The 22,832-nt window shown below is 37.8% G+C and overlaps 1 protein-coding gene across 5 annotated transcripts in view; it reads right to left on the minus strand.

Annotated features, from left to right (window-relative positions):
- PTPRB (protein tyrosine phosphatase receptor type B) overlaps positions 1 to 22,832 on the minus strand; it is a 122,371-nt gene that overhangs the window by 64,526 nt on the left and 35,013 nt on the right. For all 5 annotated transcript variants that reach the window (XM_017509298.2, XM_017509302.2, XM_037731614.1 and 2 more), the window contains 5 exons: positions 12,910 to 13,188; positions 11,031 to 11,288; positions 8,517 to 8,780; positions 6,252 to 6,521; positions 3,320 to 3,580 (listed from right to left, as the gene is read on the minus strand). In XM_017509298.2, coding sequence (XP_017364787.1) covers positions 3,320 to 3,580; positions 6,252 to 6,521; positions 8,517 to 8,780; positions 11,031 to 11,288; positions 12,910 to 13,188 — 1,332 coding nt within the window. The remainder of the gene's footprint in view (positions 1 to 3,319; positions 3,581 to 6,251; positions 6,522 to 8,516; positions 8,781 to 11,030; positions 11,289 to 12,909; positions 13,189 to 22,832) is intronic.

Genomic DNA, 22,832 nt, shown 5'->3' on the forward strand with positions numbered 1-22,832 from the left:
AAGGAAGAAAAGAAAAAAAGAAAAAGGCAAATTGAAACCACATGAAATCTATTATCTTGTTATAATGGCTATTCCATTAGAATGGTTAAATTTTAAAACAAACTGTTAATATCATGTACTACATGCTGAGAATGTGGAGGAAGTAGAAATCTCATACATTGCTGGTGGGAATGCAAAATTTTACAAACACTTTGGAAAGCAGTCTGGCAGTTTTCTGCACAGTTAAACATGCCTTTACCATATGATCGAGCAAGATGGGTGGTGGGGATGACAAAAATGACCTTAGGTCTAAAACAATGCCTTGGACTTCCATTTCTGGCAGCGTGATAATCTAGATACCATGAAAATCCTTCCGACAAATACAACTATGCATATTGGATAAAATATGAAAATGTAAATGAACGACTTGTCAGGAATGTAAGTGATTCTCAAAGGCCAAAAAATAAAGGATAGAGAGATAATTGGATCATGAAGCAAACTTGTGTTGAGAGTACCTTTCAAACACAAATTTAAGCTTTGATTTTATAGCATTGCAGGATATCGGAGAAAGGAGGTAAAGTGTAGATTCTTCCAGGCTGAAGAAACTCATAGGTGACCTTGCATAACATTGGAAAGGCTACAATCTAAGTATAAGTGAAAAAAATATTCCTTCTTTACTCCCCATACAGCCTCAGCCTTCTTAATACTGGATGGAGAAAATGATTTCCTCTTAGAATTCATAACCTTAAGATAGTTTCAATGTGTTTGTAACCTGAATTTATAAAACCCAGATGATCAAAAAACCTCAAGTTGACAGTTTAGATTAAAGTAAGTCTGATTTGATAGTAGTCTTGTGCACCTGAAAGAATCAAATGAAAATAAAATTCTTTCTGTAACTCACCTTCAAACATGGCCTTAAATAGTTTTCACAGAATAAAATTCTAGGGAAAATGAGCTTATAGTTAAAAAAAAAATCACATACATTTAAAGAAATAAAGTACCATTTAAAAAAGGCAGGAAAATCAAAAGACAACAGGACTTAACTCCTGAAGATTTCAGCTAGTATCAGACCTAGAATGGAAAGTAAACATTGTTAATTTGCATATAGTAATGCAGGAAAGGAATGAAAATATAACTAAAGAGCAACAGGGCACAACATAAATTTGAAAGAGAGCCAAAGAGAATGCTTAAAGTGAAGAACAATTAAAATTTAAAACACAATAGGTAGATTTTAAGACAGATTAGACAGAGCTGAAGAAAGAATTAATGAAGTGAATCAAAAAGATGAGAAAATTACCTAGACTGTAGTTAAGAGAGAAAACATGGAAAATATGAAATATATTGGTGTGTTTGTATATGTGTGTTCTAGAATACCAGAATATAATGGGGCGGGGGGATGAAGAAAAGGCAAGAGGAAATATCGGAGAGTTAATAGCTGAGAATTTCCAGGACTGTAGAAAGACACTAAATTGGAAAGTACAGAAATACCAATAAATCTTAAGCAGGCGAAACAAAAAGACATATATCTACACCTTGATTACTATTGTGAAACAATTCTGAACACCAAAGGCAAAAAGTAGATCCTAAAAGCTGTCATAGCAAACAGACTTATAGAGAAATAAAATTAGACTGAGAGCTGACTTTTCAGCAACAACAATAAATGCAAGAAAGAGTATAATAATATCTTCTATGTGCTGAGAGTGAATAACTTTAAACACAGAGTTGGAACTTAAGGAAAATATCTTTCAAGACTGAGAGCTATATAAAGATGACAGCTATAGAAAAATATGCCCAGCAAAAACAAAATTTGAGAGAGTTTGTCCCTAGAAGCTGTCAATGAAGAAATTTGAATAACATTCTCCAGGATAAAGGAAAATAATCACAGATAAAACATCTCAGATGTAGGAAGAAAAAAATGAGGAAAAAAAAGGTAATAAATTGGTAGGTAATTCTAAAAAGATGTTGACTATATAAAGCAATAATTATGTTTTTTGTGGGATCAAAAAAGGAGAGAAAAATAAGATACAGGACAATAGTACATACATCAAAAAAGAAAATCATTTTTTGTTGTTTTTGCTTTTGAGACAGGGTCTCACTTTATCACCCAGGCTGGCATGCAGTGACATGATCTCGGCTAACTGCAACCTCTACCTCCTGGGTTCAAGCGATTCTCCTGCCTCAGCCTCCAAAGTAGCTGGGGTTATAGGTATATGCCATCACTCCCAGCTAATTTTTGTAATTTTAGTAGACAGTGTCTTTTCATGTTGGCCAGGCTGGTCTTGAATTTCCTGCCACAAGATCAACTCTTCTCAACCTCCCCAAGTGCTGGAATTACAGGTGTGAGCCACTGCATCCAGCTAAAAAGGGAAATCTTGATGTTTTTGCTTCCAATTACACAGAAAAAATGAGAGCAATTAGAAGATAAGTGCTCACCCTACAACTATCCACCTATTGGCATCTGTGCCCACATATTCTCTTGGCTTTGTGTCCCCAACCAAATCTCATCTTGGATTGTAATCCCCATGCTAATCCCCTGCTTAGCATGCCATACCATTGGTTGGGTAAAGAAAAAAAGAAAAAAAAAAAAAAAAAAAAGGTGCCTGCTTCACCTTCACCTTCTACCAGGATTGTAAGTTTCCTGAGGCCTCCCCAGCCATGTAGAACTGTGAGTCCATTAAACTTCTTTCCTTTATAAATTACTCAGTCTTGGGTAGTATCTTTATAGCAGTGTGAAAACAGACTAATATTCCAGCTGACACTGAGGTTAGATTGCCCATGCTCCTTTCTAAAGCCAATTCCTTCACTTGTGCTCTAGATCCCAATACCTCTTGCCTACTTATGGAATAACTGCAGCAATTCTTCCCTCTTACTTTATATTATCATCATTCACCTTCTGCATCTTCCAGATCATTCCCTCCAACATAAAACATGCTGTTATTTCTTCTACCCTTAAAAAAATCATCCTCCTTTCAACCATACTTCTTCTTGTAGATGCTGCCCTATTTCTCTGTTCTCCTTTGCAGCAAAACTCCTTGGAAGGGTAGTTCTTTACTCTTTTTCAAGTTTAGCAAAATAAATTCAAGCAAAGTAAAAAGAAGGAACTAATAAAGATAAGAACTGAAATTGGTAAAATAGAAAACAAACACAATAGAAGGATCCGTAAAACAATGCCCAGTACATAAATGGCACTTAATGAATACTTGTAAATTGCATGTTAATGAATACTTGTAAATGGCATGTTTTTAACATTTTAAATATGTTAATGAATACTTGTAAACTGCGTGTTAAATTAAATAGCAGACAGAACACTTTAAAATGTAAAATTCATAAAGGTTAATACCTGTTCTTCCTTTTACTGAAGAAGAATTTTTTAAGTCTCCACTAATACTGGTGACCGTAGCCATGTATTTTCGTCCAGGCACCAAGTCAGTAAAAGTGAATTCTTTGGCATCTTTGGAGAGTGACTTGTGGATGAGTAAGAGGTCTCTGTCGGCTAGGGAGATGATGTATTTCTCCCATTCTGCTACAGGGGTCTGCCACATGATGCTCAGTGAGGTTTCATTGGCATGTTTGACACGAAGCTGGAAGACAGCCAGGGGGACTGAGGAAAAAGCAGTGGAGACTTGGGTTATTGATAGACAGGCACATTCATAGAGTACACTTTTGAGAGCTCTTCTTTTCCCCCCTTAAGAGTGTTTCAGTTCAACATTTTTTAAATGAATGCCTCTGAGCATTAAAACAAAATCTTACCACAAAAACTTTGTTAACGTAACGTTACCAGAAATAAAGACTCGATTGGAAAACGTTTTGCTAGAAGAGTCATTGATTTTTGACTACCTAATACTTTATTAGAGTTTATCTTTTTATATGAATTCTGTAATACAAAAGTGTTTATTCCAATCTTGTCATTCAAAAAATCACTAAGTTCCTGTTTGAGTATTTAGGTGGAGTTAGGAGTATCTGTTATCCCCATAGGTTGGGGAGACCAAGTGCAACTTTCCCTCATTTCTGAGGTGCGGGACACCGATGTGTTCAAGGAAGGGAGAGTTGGCTGGCAAATAACATCAAATTGAGGACTTGTCTTATACAAAGAATCAAAACTGATTCCTTTAAAAGGTTTTAATATTATAATTTCTAGGAGACATTGTTATGAATAAAGTGTTGGTTGGGCACAGTGGCTCATGCCTGTAATCTCAGCACTTTGGGAGGCCAAGACGGGTGGATCCCTTGAGGTCAGGAGTTCGAGACCACCCTGGCCAATACGGCAAAACCCCATCTCTTCTAAGAATATAAAAATTAGCCAGGCATTGTGGCTTGCTCCTGTAGTCCCAACTACTTGGGAGGCTGAGGCATGAGAATTGCTTGAACCTGGGAGGTGGAGGCTGCAGTGAGTTGAGATTGTGTCACTGCACACCAGCCTTGGCTACACAGCTAGATTCCATCTCAAATAAACAAACAAATAAATAAACCGTTGGTGCCTTAAATTATGAAAGAATCAAGTATGAAAAATTTTATTGTAAATTTTGCATCCATAAATTTTCTAAATCTCCACCCTAATTGAGTCCCTAACTCTGCATCTTCCTTCTTCAGTATAGAGAAATAATTTAATTATTTACATTGAGGGCTACTTCAGGCTACCTGAATAAGGTAAACTGGAGGTACAGTTTAAGAAAGGTTTGGTCCAGGTGCAGTGGTTCACGCCAGTAATCTCAGCACTTTGGGAGGTCAAAGCGGTGGATCACCTGAGGTCAGGAGTTTGAGACCAGCCTGGTCAATATGGTGAAAACCCAACTCTACTAAAAATACAAAATTAGTCAGGCACATGCATGTGATCCTAGCTGCTTGGGAGGCTGAGATAGAATAATCACTTGAACCTGGGAGGTAGAGGCTGTAGTGAGCCGAGATTGTGCCATTGCACTCCAATCTGGGCAACAAGAGCAACTCTGTCTCAAACAAAATAAAAGAGAGAAAAGAAAAAGAAAAGTTTGGCCTGGCGTAGTGGCTCATGCCTGTGATCCTAGCACTTTGGGAGACCAAAGTGGGTGGATTTCTTGGGGCTAGGAGTTTGAGACCAGCCTGGCCAACATGGTAAACCCCCATCACTACTAAAAATAAAATAATTAGCTGAGCATGGTGGCACTTGCCTGTATCCCAGATACTTGGGAGGCTGAGGCATGAAAATTGCTTGAACCTGGAAGGCAGAGGTTGCAGTGAGTTGAGATTGTACCACTGCACTCCAGCCTAGGCCAGGGAGACAGAGTAAGAATCTGTCTCAAAAAATAAAAATAAAAAATAAAAATAAAATAAAAGTTCTCCTGAGAATTATGCTGACATACTGAGAGCCTCCAATGTTCATCTTACATTTCCAAGTTATTTGAGATGAGTGATAAAACACTGGAGATGACACAGATGCTTTTCCTGTGAAATACTAAAAGTAGCCTTAGTTTAAGCTGCTGTGGGTCTTTGATCATCATCCAGTGGGTATTAATATTTGGAAGATGAGGAGATTACTGCAAGACACAGTTGGCAAGCTAAGTGGGGGTCATGATCCTTTTCTTTGAGATTCTTCTAAGAAGAACATTGAATCCATGTAGTTATTTCCTTATTATCAGGCAAACTAAGAAAGAAGGTATTTGAATTTTACTCTAAGTATGGAGTATTTCACATTACAAAGATTACCAAAAAAATATTGAACTTGGAAGTACAACTCTGTTATTTGACAATACGAGTACAAGTATTTGACAGTATGAGGATACTGAAACATGAGTCTTGGTATTCTTACTGTCACGATTGTATTGCAATGCTTTTGGCAAGTCATAACCTCTTTGAACCTGTTTTCTCATTCCAGTATCTTCATTCTTCCCTTCCCTAAAATCCAAATACATCCCTCTCCATTTTAATCACTCTTCCTTGGTACCTGAAATCCCCACATGAGTCAACATGAGGCCAAGGCAATGGTTCTGTAATGCTGATCACTAGCAAAAGGTTCTTCTTTTGTGGGAAGGATTCGTCCTTATTTTCAGACTGTATCTATCCTACTCTTTTGGTGTTTAAAATGGCTTTCTTTCATGAAATAATGGAGTTACTAGTGCAAGTGACTTTTAATGTTCTAATTTGACAAATTAGGTGATAGAAACCTCATGTTAGTCTTAAAGTCCTTAATATTTCAAATTTAGTGAACACCAGGTTATGATATTGGCAGTTATGTGGGTTACTTGGGAGAGGGAACAAATTATGCTTTTATTACTATTAACATCTTCACATTTGCCTACCTGTCCTGCCTTGGCAACGCTCTGAATTCTTCAAATTTCCGCTCTCAACAGTGACTTCCACCTCATACTGTCTTCCCGGTATGAGCCCAATGTCATCCATGACATAGTGTGTTTGTTCCTTTCCCACAGTGATGTTTAGCAGCACCACAGAATCATTGAAGAGTAGGATCCGATACTGCTCCCAGTCTCCAGTAGGGGGCGACCAGCTCACTGCAAGAGACCTCATCCAGCCATTACTGTTTGCCTCCAGGTTTGCAACTTTGTCTGGAACTAAATGGTGAAATGATATCAAAAAGTAGACATTACAAACCAGAAGTAAGGATACTTATTTACTTTTCTTGGGAAGCAGTAGATAGGAGACACAATACCTGCAGTTCAAAACACTTCTATCCCATCTTGATGTCTGTGGATTGCAAAAGAGTGTTTTTCATTTCAGAGACATTTGACAAAGAATGTCTGCTAAAATCATTTTAGAAATATCAGCAATGTAATCTTCTGTTACATCGTTAATAATCTAGTAATATGTGGCATCCTTTGGAAGAGATATTGGATGACATAATCACGAGGGATTCCTCTCTTTTCTTTTCCAGCTAAAAAAATTAATGTTCTTGCAAGATTAACCTCTATTTTTTTTTTTCTTAAAAACATTCAAGGTCGCCCTATGATCTACAGAATAAAATGTCAAGTCCTCTGCTTACATTTTTAGCTCTTCAAGTTCAGACCCCATATCTTTTCAGTCTTAACTCAGACTGCTTTCTGCGGCCACCCTCGTTCCTTTCCTACTCTTGGGAAACTGGCCTTTACCTGCAAGTCTGGGCTCTTCTGCCTCTGGGCCTTTGCTTATATTGTCCCCTTCACCCCAAAAGCTCTTCCCTCTTTTCCCTCCTTATTTGTCATGAACTTTACATTTTTTAGGTCCTCATTAAAGACCATTTCCTCCAAGTTTTTTTTTTTGAGACAGGGTCACACTCTGTTGGAGTGCAGTGGTGTAATCATGGCTCAACCAATCCTCCCAGCTCAGCCTCCTGAGTAGCTACGACCACAGGCATGTGTCACCAAGCCCAGCTAATTAATTTTTTTTTTTTTTTTGTCTAGAAACAAGGTCTTACCATGTTGCCCAGGCTGGTCTCAAATTCCTCGGCTCAAGTGATTCACCACCTTGGCCTCCCAAAGTGCTGGGATTATAGGTGTGAATTACCATGTCCTGCTCCCATTTCCTCCAAGTTTTTACTCCTCTTATGAAAGAGAATTTTGTTCTCTTTCCTTTTTGACCATGTAGCTCTTACTTCAGATCTCTAACAGCAGAGAGAATGGACTCTGGAATCAAACAGCCTGGTTTAAATTCTAGCTCCACCACTTACTGGCTGGATGACTATGGATAAATTATTTGACCTCTTTGAATTATCTGTATAATGGTGATAATAACAGGAAATCTCTCACAGTTTTGTTGTGACAACTAAATGAAATAATGGGTGTAAATTCTTTAGTCAGTGCCTGATACATGGAAATAGCAATACAGTCACTATTATTGAAATGTATTATTTTTATCTTTGTACACGTGTGTATTCTACATCAGTGATTAAAATGGAACTTTTCTAAAGCGAGAGTTAGGCAATTTTTTCTGTAAGGATCAGGTACTAAATATTTCAAGTTTTGCAGGACACATATGGTCTCTGTCTCATCTTTTTCTTGTTTATTTGTACAACTCTTTAAACATGTAAAAAACTCTCTTAGTTTGAGGGCTAAACAAAATCAGGCCACAGACCAGATTTGGCACCAGATGGGGTAGTTTGCTGAATCCTGCCTTAAAGGCAAGTAGCATGCCTTATTCATTTTAACAATGCCCAAAGCTTACAGTACAGTAACTCACACATATAAGGCACTGGATACATAAGTGTTTGAGGACATAAATTAATAAAATAATGTATGGAAAACATGGTTAAATGCTAACTGGTTCTCACTGTAAGAATGAATCAGAAATGTTTTATATGCTGGTATCAATGCTAATGCATTTATGCTACTTAAGTGATGTGACATGAAAAAGCATAAGACAGAAATAATACGCAGATCATTCAGAAATCCAAACTCATTTGCTTGAGTGACTCAGATAAATGGGCCATAACCCAGACACCTTCAGTTACATAGGCTCCACTTCTCAGATTGGGATAGGAGTTTTCCTGCTAACTTATTTTGTCCTATTCTAAGGTGGATCAGAGAGTGATTACAGCAACCAAGCAAAAGCAACATCTGGTGCCCAAGACTCACATGTTCTGCCCAGTGCCATCTTCTGAGCAGACAGTTCACCAGAGACACAGCTGACAGTAACTTGATAAAGTCGTCCAGGGGTTAACTCTTTAAAGTGAGTTTCAGTAACCCGAGGTGCTAATACTCTGGATTGCTTGATGATCCCTTTGTGAGACAGGGTGATGTTGTAGGAATCCACGTTTCCAGGAGGTCTTTGCCACTTGACTTTTAGAGAGGTCAAACTGCCATCATTTGTCACCTTCAGATTTGAGACTTCCATGGGGGCTAATTAGAAAAGAACAGAAAAGAGACTTTTACTCAGACTATCTCACCAGTACTGTGGCCAAATTTTGATCTGTATTTTTATTTCTGCAAGCCACACTCCTTGTTCCGGAGAAAACAAGCACTTTGAAAGGGAAGAAGTATCCTCTTCAGATGGTAAAAAAAAAATAAAAATAAAAAAAATTTAAAAAGAGTCAAAAATAATGCTGTAGAACCCAAGGTAAGCCATGTGGCAAGGCCCAAATCCTGGCAAGCAGAAGCTTGGATTCTGGTTCGGACTGGGCCATTTTGGTCAGCTGGGAAACTCTGGACAGCTCTCTCTAGCTCACTGAGCCTTGTAGTGTTTCTTAGTTGCAAATAAAGCTAGGTCAAAGACCTACAATGGTCCTTTCCAGTTCAGAAATTCTTTAAGTGGAAGGCACAAAAAGGTCTGTCATCTGCCTCATTTCTTTTTGTTTTTATATATTAATATTTAATAAAATTGGGTACATAATAGATTGATCAATTGATTGGTGATTATAGAATTTTATGTGATTAAAAATACTTTAATTTTTATATTAAATCATGATCAAGTTAATGAGTTGTATTACTACTTCATCAAAGCAAAACGATTAAAAGGGAGATAACCTTTGGTAAATACTTTTTCTAGAATATAAATTAATGAAACTTCCTTAAACGAATGGGCGTCTGGGAGCAGTGGCTCGTGCCTGTAATCCCAACACTTTGGGAAGCTGAGGCAGGTGGATCACCTGAGGTCAGGAGTTCAAGACAATCTTGGTCAACATGGTGAAACCCCATTTCTACTAAAAATACAAAAATTAGGGCCGGGCGCGGTGGCTCACGCCTGTAATACAAGCACTTTGGGAAGCCGAGGGGGGTGGATCACGAGGTCAAGAGATCGAGACCATCCTGGTCAACATGGTGAAACCCCGTCTCTACTAAAAATACAAAAAATTAGCTGGGCATGGTGGCACGTGCCTGTAATCCCAGCTACTCAGGAGGCTGAGGCAGGAGAACTGCCTGTACCCAGGAGGTGGAGGTTGCAGTGAGCCGAGATCGCACCATTGCACTCCAGCCTGGGTAACAGGAGCAAAACTCTGTCTCAAAAACAAACAAACAAACAAACAAACAAAACCCCCAAAATTAGCTAGACATGGTGGCGGGTGCCTGTAATCCCAACTACTCAGGAGGCTGAGGTGAGAGAATTGCTTGAACCTGGGAGATCAAGGTTGCAGTGAGCCAAGATCATGCCATTGCACTCCAGCCTGGGCAACAAGAGTGAAACTCTGTCTCAAAAAAAAAAAAAAAAAAAAAAAAAAAAGAGAGAAAAGAATGGGCATAGCACTCTGATTTTGCATAAGGCAGTTAGGAATGCAATTTGCTCTTGATGTACATAAATAACTTTTGAGATATATAGAACATTTTTGGCCAGGAATATCTATATATATGTGAGGTGTGCTATAAAACTATGTAAATGTGCTGGTGTCCTCAAATATCTTTCCCACCAGCCTCCTATAGTTCCAGAAACTAATATCTAAGGCACTACATATATTAGAGTTTCTCTTACAATTAGATAACTTACCAAGAGAGGAGATTTAATTTACACGTTAGACTTGCTAGAAGCATTAGACGCTAATAAAATGTAAGCTCTGTGAGGACAAAGACTTTGTCTCTCTTGGATGTTATATCGGCAATGTCCAGCATCTAGCTTACATTCAATAATTATTTGCTGAATGAATCAAAGTTTGTATAAATTATTCATTGATATTTAGCATAGATTCATTTATTAGTCTAGGGTAGGCTGTGGGAATTGGTCCTATGGTATTGGGACCCAGGTCATGTGGTTAGCAAGTTTTGGAAATGATTGTCACATGGGAGTAGGGCTATGTATAGCATGAAGAATGTAATTCTGGTTCACTGTGAGTGATGTCATAAAGACAGTGGATGCCTGGTTAAGAAAAGGAAGTAGGAATCGTTAGCAAAAAGATGGAGTATTAAAAAGAGAAGAAGAGAAGCTAGGTCCATGTCACTACTTAACTTTGCTTACTTCAAAATGTTGCCAAGGACTAGCCTAAACTTTAGAATAAAAGAGAATCCTTCTTTTTCTGAGTAGAAAAGTGGGTATAGGTCTTCTATGCCTTATAAGAATTTCAACTTGTCCTACATTACTGTTACTCAAATAGTAAGCTTGATTTATTAAACATTTCCTTGATTTGAGCTTTATTCTTCTTCAGCTAGCTAGGGGAAGCTTACCTGTCCTGATTACTTTCCACCTGTAGTTTTGCAGCCCTGCAGCTTCAGTCACAACAGTGAGGTTGTAGATGTAGCCAGGTGTCAGCCCATGAAAAGCATAGGAAGTAGCATGTTTGTCCACAACACCGCCTTGAACTAGGATCCCTTTATCCATTAGCATCAGCCGGTATCGTTCCACATTCCCAGAACCATGGGACCAGGAAATCAGGAGAGAATTGTCTCTTGTGGAAATACCAATATCTTTCACTGGAGATGGCACTAGTGGGATAAAATGCATGTCAAAAATGTCATTTATAATTCCATTATAGGAGACATAGACACATTTAATTAGAAGTTACACATTCATTTATGTTTCTCTGTACATCTTAACATGGTAATAGCATTAATAAATATCAGGATACTGGAAATTCCACTGGAACTTTGATTAGTGCTCTTTTCAAAGTCTGTAGCCTCAAATTACATTGTATTTACTTGTCTACCTCCCGCACTTAATAGGTATTAACATAGTTTCTGCCAGTGACGTATATAACATTGCACAGCAGTAAGCGGAAGAGAGAAAGGAAAGAACTATAGAAGATGAAAAACGGAGAGAGAGATTTAAAAAAGAGAGAGAGAATGTGCCACATATATACCATGGAATACTATGCAGCCATAAAAAAGGATGAGTTCATGTCCTTTGGAACATGGATGAAGCTGAAAACCACCATTCTCAGCAAACTAACACAGGAACAGAAAACCAAACACAGCACGTTCTCACTCATAAATGGGGGTTGAACAAGGAGAACACGTGGACACAGGGAAGGGAACATCATATACTGGGGCCTGTTGGGGGGTGGGGGTTGGGGAGGGATAGCATTAAGATAAATACCTAATGTAGATGATGGGTTGATGAGTGCAGCAAACCACCATGGCACGTGCATACCTATGTAACAAACCTGCACGTTCCGCACATGTACCCCAGAACTTAAAGTATAATTAAAAAATAATAATAAAAAGAAGAGAGAAAATGAGGGGAGAGTAAATGACATGAAAGACATGTACTTTATGGAAGGAGGTAGTAATGTGCCATGTATATCATAATATGTGGGTGCATAGATGACTTATTTTTCACCATATCGAGAAAACAAATACTTGTTTCAAACATGGAAATACTTAGGAAACATTATGTCTTGATGTTATGAGAAGAGTATACAAAGAAGAAAAACATTAAAAAAAAAGTTTTATGGCACAAACTAAGACAATGGGACAGAAAGTTTTTGTTGCTTTAGATTTGAGTTAGAAGGGCCATTAGGGGGTATCTTTTCCAAATTGGAGAAAACTTCAATTCCAGAGAAGTCCCATAACTTCTTCAAAACTGGTAAGCAAGTGAGCAGCATAGCCACCTATCTTATTTTCAGTCCAGTCTGTCCACTGTACTGCACAAGCTCCTTTTAAAAAGTTAACTAATTGGCCAGGCACGGTGGCTGATGTCTGTAATCCCAGCACTTTCGGAGGCCAAGCGGGGCAAATCACAAGGTCAGGAGTTTGAGACCAGCCTGGCCAACATGGTGAAACCCTGTCTCTATTAAAAATACAAAAATTAGCTGGGCGTGGTGGTGGCGGTGGGGTGCCTGTAATCCCAGCTACTTGGAAGGCAGATGCAGGAGAATTGCTTGAACCTGAAAGGTGCAGGCTGCAGAGAGCTGAGATGGCGCCACTGCACTCCAGCCCAGGCGACAGTAAGAGACTGCATCTCAAAAAAGAAAAAAAAAAGCTAACTAATTGCTAATTAATTAATTTTGTTCTGGAGTAGCAATCTTCCTCTTATTTCTTGAATAAAGTATAACTTGAAAAGTATCATAGACTATTAACTACTCAGCCATAAGTAAACAGATCTCACCTGTTGATCCACTGGTATAAACTAAAGAAGAACGTTTTTCTCCGGAAATAGCTGTGATGGTAATATTGTATTTACTACCAGCAGTGAGATTGAAAAAAGTGTATTCATTCCATGACGTACTTTCTTGAATTTGAACCCCCTGTATTTCTTGGTTATTTTCATCAAATAATTGCACCTCATACCAGGTGACTTTTCCGGAAGAAGGTGTCCACCAAACACGCAAGCTGGTTGAAGTAGTCTTCTCTTTACTGATTCCAAACCTAGCAGGTGGTAAAGGATCTGCAAGGCAAAAAAAAAAAAGAAAGAAAGAAAGAAAAAGAAAAAGAAACATGGTTTGAGGACTTTTGCAAATAACTGCTTATTTTACTGCAGTCCAGATTCATTTTTCTTAAAAAATTAATCTGTTCTTTGCGAAATAAATTGGCATTTTTCTTCACTTCCAAACCTACCCTTTCACTCTGATCTTGAAAGTCCCAGCAAAGTTATATTTTCTTTGGCTTGTAGTTTAGCAAATTTTTCAAACATTAACAAACATCCAGGTTATGCCTGGATAAATACTGAAGATCTTAACAGAAAATACAAATATTAAGAAATAATTTGAAACATACATTGAACTTCTTCCTAGGTTGTGGACTGTTGGTGTCTAGTATACTTAACTTTGGGTGGCTTTTAGATATTAGACAACCACAAAAGATACAGATCTGATTATAAACCTAAGATAGGTTTGCTTACCAAAATAGATTCTCCTGGTAGTTGAAATTCCCTATATCTCTAGATTTTCTTCTCTCTCTCTCTCTTTTTTTTTTTTTTGAGACAGAGTCTCACTCTGTCGCCCAGCCTGGAGTGCAGTGGCGTGATCTTGGCTCACTGCAACCTCCACCTCCCAGGTTCAAGCATTTCTCCTGCCTCAGTCTCCCAAGTAGCTGGGATTACAGGTGCAAGCCACCATGTCTGGCTATTTTTTTTTTTTTTAATTTTTAGTAGAGACAGGGTTTTACCATGTTTGCCAGGCTGGTCTCGAACTCCTGACCTCAGGTGATCTGCCCGCCTTGGCCTCCCAAAGTGCTGGGATTACAGGCATGAGCTACCCAGCCTGGCCCCCTATATTACTAGATTTTTAAAATCTCAATTTAGGGGCACTTTGGTGTTGCCAGAGCACCCAGAGTAAGTGGGAATGAGCAAATCTTACACCCAGCTGTTCACCTTATTTCAGCTCTCAAAGCCAAGGATCAGTTTGAGGAGTCCTGCTTTGCCTGTGTTGAATCTCCACCACTGAATTTGAAAAGAATAAGAAGCATATCTGGGTTAGGAACTAGGTCAATGAAATTTAGTGAGCAGCCATTCTTTTGGTATAGTAGGGAGTAAAACCCAAGAAATAAGGGGGTGCCCCTACCCTGAATGCTGAGAGTAGAACTACTGAGAGACATCTTTATTAGAAATTTTCAGAAATCCAACATGGTTCTTGGTCTAGAAAGTGGGATCAAGATACTGGAAAACAATATTTAAGGATCAGGCCAGATATTATAATGGCATGGCTATAGAAACTTCACTACCTCCTGGTAGACTATATTTTGCTCACAATGTAACACCAGGAATCCTAGACCTTATTAGAAGATATAACCTTCTTATATGTTTTAAGAAGATGTTCACTTGTAATCAACATATAAAAATAACATAAGATAGCCTTACTCTATATTCAAAAGGCAGCTGTGGACAGACAACTCATAAGACTATGTATGGCTGACCAATAGAAACCAAAGGCTTAATACAGCCTATGAAATCTAATGTTTCTATGTATTATGCTATGATTTATGTAAGTATATCATACTGCAAAAATTATATGTGCCACATTTATAACATCAATAATAACAACATAAATGCTAGCTGACACACAAACTGAAGCAGCAGTAACTAAGACAAAAATTCATAGAGTGCCTGAAACACAGGTGAGCTTGGAAGACAAGGCTGCATGGCTCACACCATAGCACACAGCCTTTTGGTTAACCTGAAAAACGTATACTCTAGAGTTTGATGGCCTGGGGGCTTGAATTGGGCTCTTCTATTTGTAGCTGTGTACTTTGGGCAATTCTTTAACCTCCCTTTGCCTCAGTTTCCTCATTTATGCAATCTTTATGATATCTTTTTAGTAGAATTGTTATGAAGATTAAATGGAATAAAAAGTACTTAGAACTGTGTCTGGCATGTAGTAAGTGCTGAAAGTTAGCTGCTATTATTATATAACCTATTATTAGGTGAAAATACTGCCACAGAAGCAGTAAAATATAATGGCAGACAGCATGGGCTCTGGAGTCAGAACTAAATTTTAGCTCTAACAAGGTCATGAACTTTGGGCACGTTACTTAACCTGTCTAAGCCTCCACTTTCCCATCTGTCTGGTGAGTATAGTAATAATACTTACATTCCAAGGCAGTTTTGAGAAATAACAAGATATAGAAGAGATTATGAGACTCTCATAGCCAGTGAAACTCAAGAACAATGCTGTCCTACCCAACTGAGATGACATACTTCTGCTGAAGTGGCATTTTAAGGACAAGGATGAGAGGGACAGTTGCTTCCAGTGATAGTTCAAAAGGGATCAATACTGTCATCTGTATGTACTATCAAGCCAGATACAAATTTAAAAATATGTTATGATCAGTAGAATCTAAACATATTTAATCTGCAAAATATGGCATATAGAAAACAAATTTTAACGTTGCGTGCCTAGAGGGTGAAGTTCAGAAATGCAGACTTTATCTAATCTTTCTGAACCAGAAAACAAAACAGTCAATCCTTTGTACGTCCGCTAGAACAAAGGAACAATGAGACTGGGAAGTGCCTGGGCTGCGAGAACCTGTACTGGAAACAAACACTTAAAACCCCATTTATACTGTGATAAAGCCCTTTGCTGGCAGTTGTCCACTATATGCATGCTGCAGAAACTAAATAGCTTTCAGACTCCCTTTAAATCTAAGCCCAATAAAAACTGTGATATATTTAGAAAAGTTGTCAAAGTTTTATTAGATACTTCTATCAGGGGTGCACATTTCATATAATATGTCTATGTGTGTATGTATGTAGTAAATATATATGTGAGTATATATAGAGTCAGAATTTTTATTGCCACTTGAAAATTTAGTCATGTACCTATAATCTTCTGATCTTATGACAGATCATACATAATTAGGAAATCTTGCTTATATAATTTATGCTGATAGTTAAAGGTGTCAATGCACAGATGTGTGCATTTATAGTCTGGTTTTTCCACTCATCACACTTATACACATAGTAACCAGTGAAGTGTTACAAAATATGAGAACTGTCAAAAATAATAAATCAAAACTTTAGTCTTGATCAATGTATCAATATTTATCATTAGCCATAAATTTAAAGCACTTTGTATTTCTTGGTTCCAAATAGACCTGAAATATGGAATGACAAATGCATAGTCAAAATGAGTAACAACAGTAAGTGCTAGACTACTCATTTCATGTACTTGAATAAATCTATTAGCACCAGAAAGCCCCAGAGTTCCATAAGCAGGCTTGATGTCAACACAATTTTTCTGTTCTCAAGGGAAAAGACAAAGTATGGCAAAATTCCTGAACCAAAATGAATTTTTTTTTTTAAATGTGACTTAGGAAGCCAGGTGTGATGGTGCGTGTCCTTAGTTCCAGTTACTCAGGAGGCTGAGGCAGGAGGATTGCTTGAGTCCAGGAACTTGAGGCTGTAGTGCATTGTAATAGTGCCTGTGAATAGCTACTGCACTCCAGCCTGGGCAACATAGAAAGACCCTGTCTTTTTTTTTTTTTTTTTTAATGTTATTTAGAAAGAGAAACAAAATTATATTTTTTTTAAAAATAATTTTTTTTTTTTTTTTTTTTTTTTTTGCCACAGCATGGTCATTAAAACATTAGTATTTATTGATATAGAAATTTCTAGACTGCTTAGAATTAGAAATAATTGTATTTGCTATAGAAATAAATTCAGTCTTATAACAAAAAGTGCAGCCAATCCATAGGTTGGTGCCAAAAACTGCTTTTTTAAAGATAGGTACATTTAATATTTCTGTTTTTTTTTTCTGATGAGAATATTTAGCCTTAGAAAAGTTAGGGTTTCCAAGGCCTTAGCTGTGGCTTATACTTGAAATCACAGTCTCACTATAAGGCCTATGATTCAAAGTACTTTGATCATTGTCTTGCACAACTGTTCCTTGATATATATGTTACATTTACCTTATATTTGTAATTTTTTAATCTTTTAAAAAATTATATTATCCTTTAAGTTTTGGGGTATATGTGCAGAGCGTGCAGGTTTGTTACATAAGTATACACAAGCCTTGGTGGTTTGCTGCATCCATCTCCCCTGTCATCTACCTTAGGAATTTCTCCTAATGCTATCCCTCCCCAATACCCCCAACCCCCTTCTATCCCTCCCCTAGCTCCCCCACCCCCTGACAGGCCGCAGTATGTGATGTTCCCCATGTGTTCTTGTTGTTCAACATCCACTTATGAGTGAGAACATGCGGTGTCTGGTTTTCTGTTCTTGTGTCAGTTGGCTGAGGATGATGGTTTCCAGCCTTATCCATGACCCTGCAAAGGACATGAACTCATCCTTTTTTATGGCTGCATAGTATTCCAGATTTAAACATAAGACCTAACACCATAAAAATCCTAGAAGAAAACCTAGGCAATACCATTCAGGACACAGGCATAGGCAAGGACTTCATGACTAAAACACCAAAAGCATTGGCAACAAAAGCCAAAATAGACAAATGGGATCTAATTAAACTTAAGAGCTTCTGCACAGCAAAAGAAACTATCAGTAGCGTAAACCAGCAACAAACAGAATGGGAAAAAATTTTTGCAATCTACCCATCTGACTAAGGGCTAATAACCAGAATCTACAAAGATCTTAAACAGCTTTACAAGAAAAAAAGAAACAACCCCATCAAAAAGTGGGTGAAGGATATGAACAGACACTTCTCAAAAGAAGACATTTATGCAGCCAACAAATATGAAAAAAAGCTCATCATCACTGGTCATTAGACAAATGCAAATCAAAACCACACTGAGATACCATCTCACACCAGGTAGAATGGCAATCATTAAAAAATCTGGAGACAACAGATGCTGGAAGGATGTGGAGAAATAGGGACACTTTTACACTGTTGGTGGCAGTGTAAATTAGTTCGACCATTGTGGAAGACAGTGTGGCGATTCCTCAAGGATCTAGGAATAGAAATACCATTTGACCCACCAATCTCATTATTGGGTATCTACCCAAAGGATTATAAAATCTTCTATTATAAAGACACATGCAAACATATGTTTATTGGGCCACTGTTTACAATAGCAAAGACATGGAACCAACCCAAATGTCCATCAAAGACTAGATAAGGGAAATGTGGCAAAAGCTTTTCTTAAAGGTATAACAGCACCACATTACATTTGTATAAGACCTGATCATTTACAACTGCTTTCTCAGTTGGATTAGGGGCTCAGATACATTACATGACTCACTCATGTTATATAGGAACAGGTGGTACAGTTGAGCTTCTACTACCTATCTCTAAATTTGTTTTCTTTCTATCACACCTTAGCTGTCCTAGTGTGGGAAATGATGTCATGAATTGCATATTCAGTGTAATGACAAAAAATAAAAATAGATGTCTATGGAAAATGGTAGGCATTTTTCAGAATTATAGAATTTTTCAGATGGTAGTTTGGCAAAATGAATAACAGAAATGACAGCTAAATCTAATTCTGTGATCATGAAAGTTCCCTTTTTGAAAATAATATTTTTCCTGCCTGCTTTCTTTTTTCCTAATTTTATTGCCTTTACCTGGAGTCCTTTCATTTTGTGCTGGATTACTTTGAGAGTCTTCTAAGTATCTTCCTTATTTTCTTTTTTCTTTTGAGACAGGGCCCTGCTCTGTCACCCAGGCTGGAGATCAGTGATGTGATCATGGTTCATTGCAGCCTCAAACTCCTGGATTCAAGTGATTCTCCCACCTCAGCCTCCTGAGTAGCTGGGACCACAGGTGCACATCACCTTGCCCACTAATCGTTTAATTTTTTTGTAGAGACAGGGTTTTGCCATGTTGCCCCAGCTGGTCTCAAACTCCTGAGCTCACATGATCCTCCCACATTAGCGTCCCAAAGTGCTGGGATTACATGAGGGAGCCACCGCGCCCTGCCTCTTCCTTATTTTCTGTCTTTCCTCCATGATTGTCAAATAATCTCTTTGTACATTTCCCCCATCTGTCATCCTCATTTCCCTTGAAGCATTAACACCTTTTCATGAGTTTCTGTTTCAGGACAAGCCTAAGTTTCTTCCTAGGCACTCAAGGTCTTTTCAAACTGGATTTTATCCCTGTCTCCCAACCAAAGATACAGAATCTTTACAGAAATTGGAATGACAATCTAGTTACAAGCAGAGTGGTTAGGAGACTTGATTGGAACTGCATTTATGTAGCATTTTACATAATATGGAGTAAACATCCACTATTCATATTAAATAAGTGGAGGTTTACTTGTGAAAATCAGGGTGGGGATGGGGTAAAAAGCCAAACCATCCTTTGGTGCAGGTTTCTGAAAATGGGAAGAAAAACAAAATGGAAAAGAAGTGGGCACAACCTCCAGTTAATTAAACACATTTCTAGAGAGGTAATTTCTTTCACTCTGTTATTATTATTGTTTGACAATAGTCAGTTTTCTGGCTTACTTTAAAGATGATGCATTAAATTATATTAATACATTAGGCTGCTGTACATTTAAGGTAACATCTGTATACACTAGATCTAAAATGAGAAGCTCACTTTTAGTAAATATTAGAGGACCACGTCAGCACTGAGGGCATCCAGAAAACTTAACAAGACGACTACACTGCAATCCCCATGATATTATTTAGTAGTTCCAGCTCAATTCTTTAATATCAATAACTGAGGCTTTTCAATATTATCTAAAATGCTATGTAAATGCAATATACAGAGAAGTCCCCTTGCCCCCTCTTCTAATTCGATTGCTGTCCAAAAGTCTTCTTATGTAGAAATTCATCAGCTGTCACTTGATATGTACTTCCATACCTGGATATCTACGTATTAAGGTATTATTGCTAATGTTAGGTGTGATAATTATATTCTGGCTATCGTTCAGAGATGTAGACTGAAATATTTACAAATGAAATGAAGTAATCATGACTTGGATTGTATCAAAATGATGTGCGGGGGGGCAGTGGGTGGGAATATGGATGAAACAAGGTTGGTCGTAAATTGGTAATTATTGAAGGGAGGTGATGAGTACATAGTAGTTCATTATCCTATCCTTTTTACATTTTTAGGCATTTGAGTTTCTCCATATAAAAGGAAGAAAACACAATATCAAAAACAAAAATCCCTGCAAACATAGATATATGCCTACTGTGTTCATTTTAGCTGCATACTATATGTTTAGGGGTATAAATGCATCTTAATTTATATACATTCATACATATAGAATGGGGCTGGTTTCTCCTACAAGGTCAGAAAGGTATAATTATTATATTTTATTTCCAGAGGGTTTCCAGCAAACTGGCATCTGGGAATGGAAGGCAAACAGTTTTTTTCTTTCATTCAGTTCAGACAAATTAGATTGCATTTCTTCCTAGCAAATGTATAAAATGCCATGCCTAGCAACAGAAGTTAGACTAATAGAGAAATATTTCTAGGCACATAAAGGAAGACCAATTTCAGAGAAGTGGTTCATTCCACATAGGTAACTCAGCTTGACCTTAAAATTCCTGAAATAAAAAGACTGTAAATGGCTGACTGCTAAATACTGAAGTCATCACCAGAAGTTCAACACTCACAACTGCTTCACACTAAAACATATTTAACCATTAGTCCATTTTTGCGTATGCTAAGTATGTAGATTAAAAAAAATTTAAAATATACTTTTTCCTCTTTAAAAATGGACTTGAAAAATAATAAAATACCATGCGATAATTTAAAAAAACTAGTGCCAACTTAAAAATAATGTTCTTTCTGCAGAGCGACAGAAAGAATACTGGAGTTGGAGACAGTAAACCAGAGTTCAAGTTCTGACTCTATTGCATGTTAGTTGTGTGAATTTGTAAAAGTTATCAGCTAATTCTTGTGAAGATCAATCTCATCTCCAACCTGGAAGTAGTATGAGTCAACTCACTACACACTTCATATGTGACAAAAACTTTTCCAGATTTTATGTGTGAACCAGTGAAAACCTCCTAACAACCCCATGAGTTATTATTACCATACCATCCTCATTTTGTAGGTTTGGAAACAGACCTGGAAAGGTTAAGTAATTTGCCCAAAATAACATGGCTAGTAAGCAGTAGAGGCGGTCTACCCTCAAAACTCAACTCTTATCTCTATGCAACCTGCTGTTTCACAATACCTCCTTCACAGGGTTGTCATGAGAATAAAATTAAGCTATAGATGGTCAGTATAATATATATTTTATACTGTTACCAATTAAACATAATATGTGGCAGTCTTTTATATGCTACAAAAGCACAAAACAGGGTGGGCACAGACGCTCAAAACCAGCCTGAGCAACGTAGGGACATGCATCTCTACAAATAATTTAAAAAAACTAGCTGGGTGTGGTGGTAGGTGCTTGTAGTCCCAGCGACTGAGGAGGCTGAGACAGGAGAATTGCCTGAGCCTGGGAGGTCAAGGCTGCAGTGGGCTGTGATTGTGCGGCTCCACTCCAGCCTGGGCAACAGAGCAAGATCCTGTCTGAAAAAAATAAGAAAATAAAATAAATTTTTAAAGAAGCACAAAACAAATATTAGAATACTCCTCTCTTCCTGGGAAAGATAATAAATACTTGTAGGCATTATAGATTTGATCATGCATTAAGAAGAATCATATCAAAATCTTAACACCAACAAACGATAGAAAAGTTATGTCAATAGCTCTTGAACTTGCGTGCATTGATTCACTCTCATATTTATTTAAAATGCAGATTCCCTCAGCTCTATTCCTTCTAAATTCTAATTCTTTCCATGTGGGGTAGAAAGCAAGAATATGTTTTCACAACCAGCTTTGCAAGATATTTTGATGCAGGTAACCTACAGATATTATTAAGAAATGATGGCTTATGTTTAAAACTATGAAAGCATTAGGGGATGAATTCTGTCCCCCACCAAATTTATATGTTGAAACCCTAAACTCCAGTACCTCAGCATATATGTGGAGATATGGCCTTTAAAGAGGTGATTAAGTTAAAATGGGACCATTAGAGTGTACCCTAAGCCAATATGACCAGTGTCCCTATAAGAAGACATTAACAGACAGACCATAGAAACAGAGGGACCACTATGTGAGGACATGCAAGAAGGTGCCATTTACAAGCCAAGGAGAGGCCTCAGAAGAAACCAAACCTGCAGACACCTTCGCCTTGGACTTCCAGCCTCCAGGACTGTGAGAAAATAAATTTCCGTTGTTTAAGCCACGCAGAGTCTGGGGTATTTTGTTAAGGCATTCCTAGTAAACCAATACAATAAGCAGTGTTTTGAAGTGGAAATAATAGCTGATATCATGATTCAACAATTAAAGTTCCTAAAATGTTTTTTTATTAAAGACAAGTAAATTAGCCATATTAAAATAATTAAAATTATTTTTTTAAATTATTATTATTTTTTTTTGAGACAGAGTCTCACTCTGTCGCCAGGTACCAGGCTGGAGTGCAGTGGCACAATCTCGGCTCACTGCAACCTCCACCTCCAGGGTTCAAGCAATTCTCCTGCCTCAGCCTCCCGAATAGTTGGGACTACAGGTGCACGCCACCATGCCCAGCTAATTTTTGTATTTTTAGTAGAGACGGGGTTTCACCATGTTGGCCAGGATGGTCTCGATCTCTTGACCTTGTGACCTCATGATCCGCCCGCCTCAGCCTCCC

This window comes from Cebus imitator, unplaced genomic scaffold (genome assembly GCF_001604975.1).
Source record: "Cebus imitator isolate Cc_AM_T3 unplaced genomic scaffold, Cebus_imitator-1.0 Scaffold414, whole genome shotgun sequence".
Lineage (NCBI taxonomy): Eukaryota > Metazoa > Chordata > Mammalia > Primates > Cebidae > Cebus > Cebus imitator.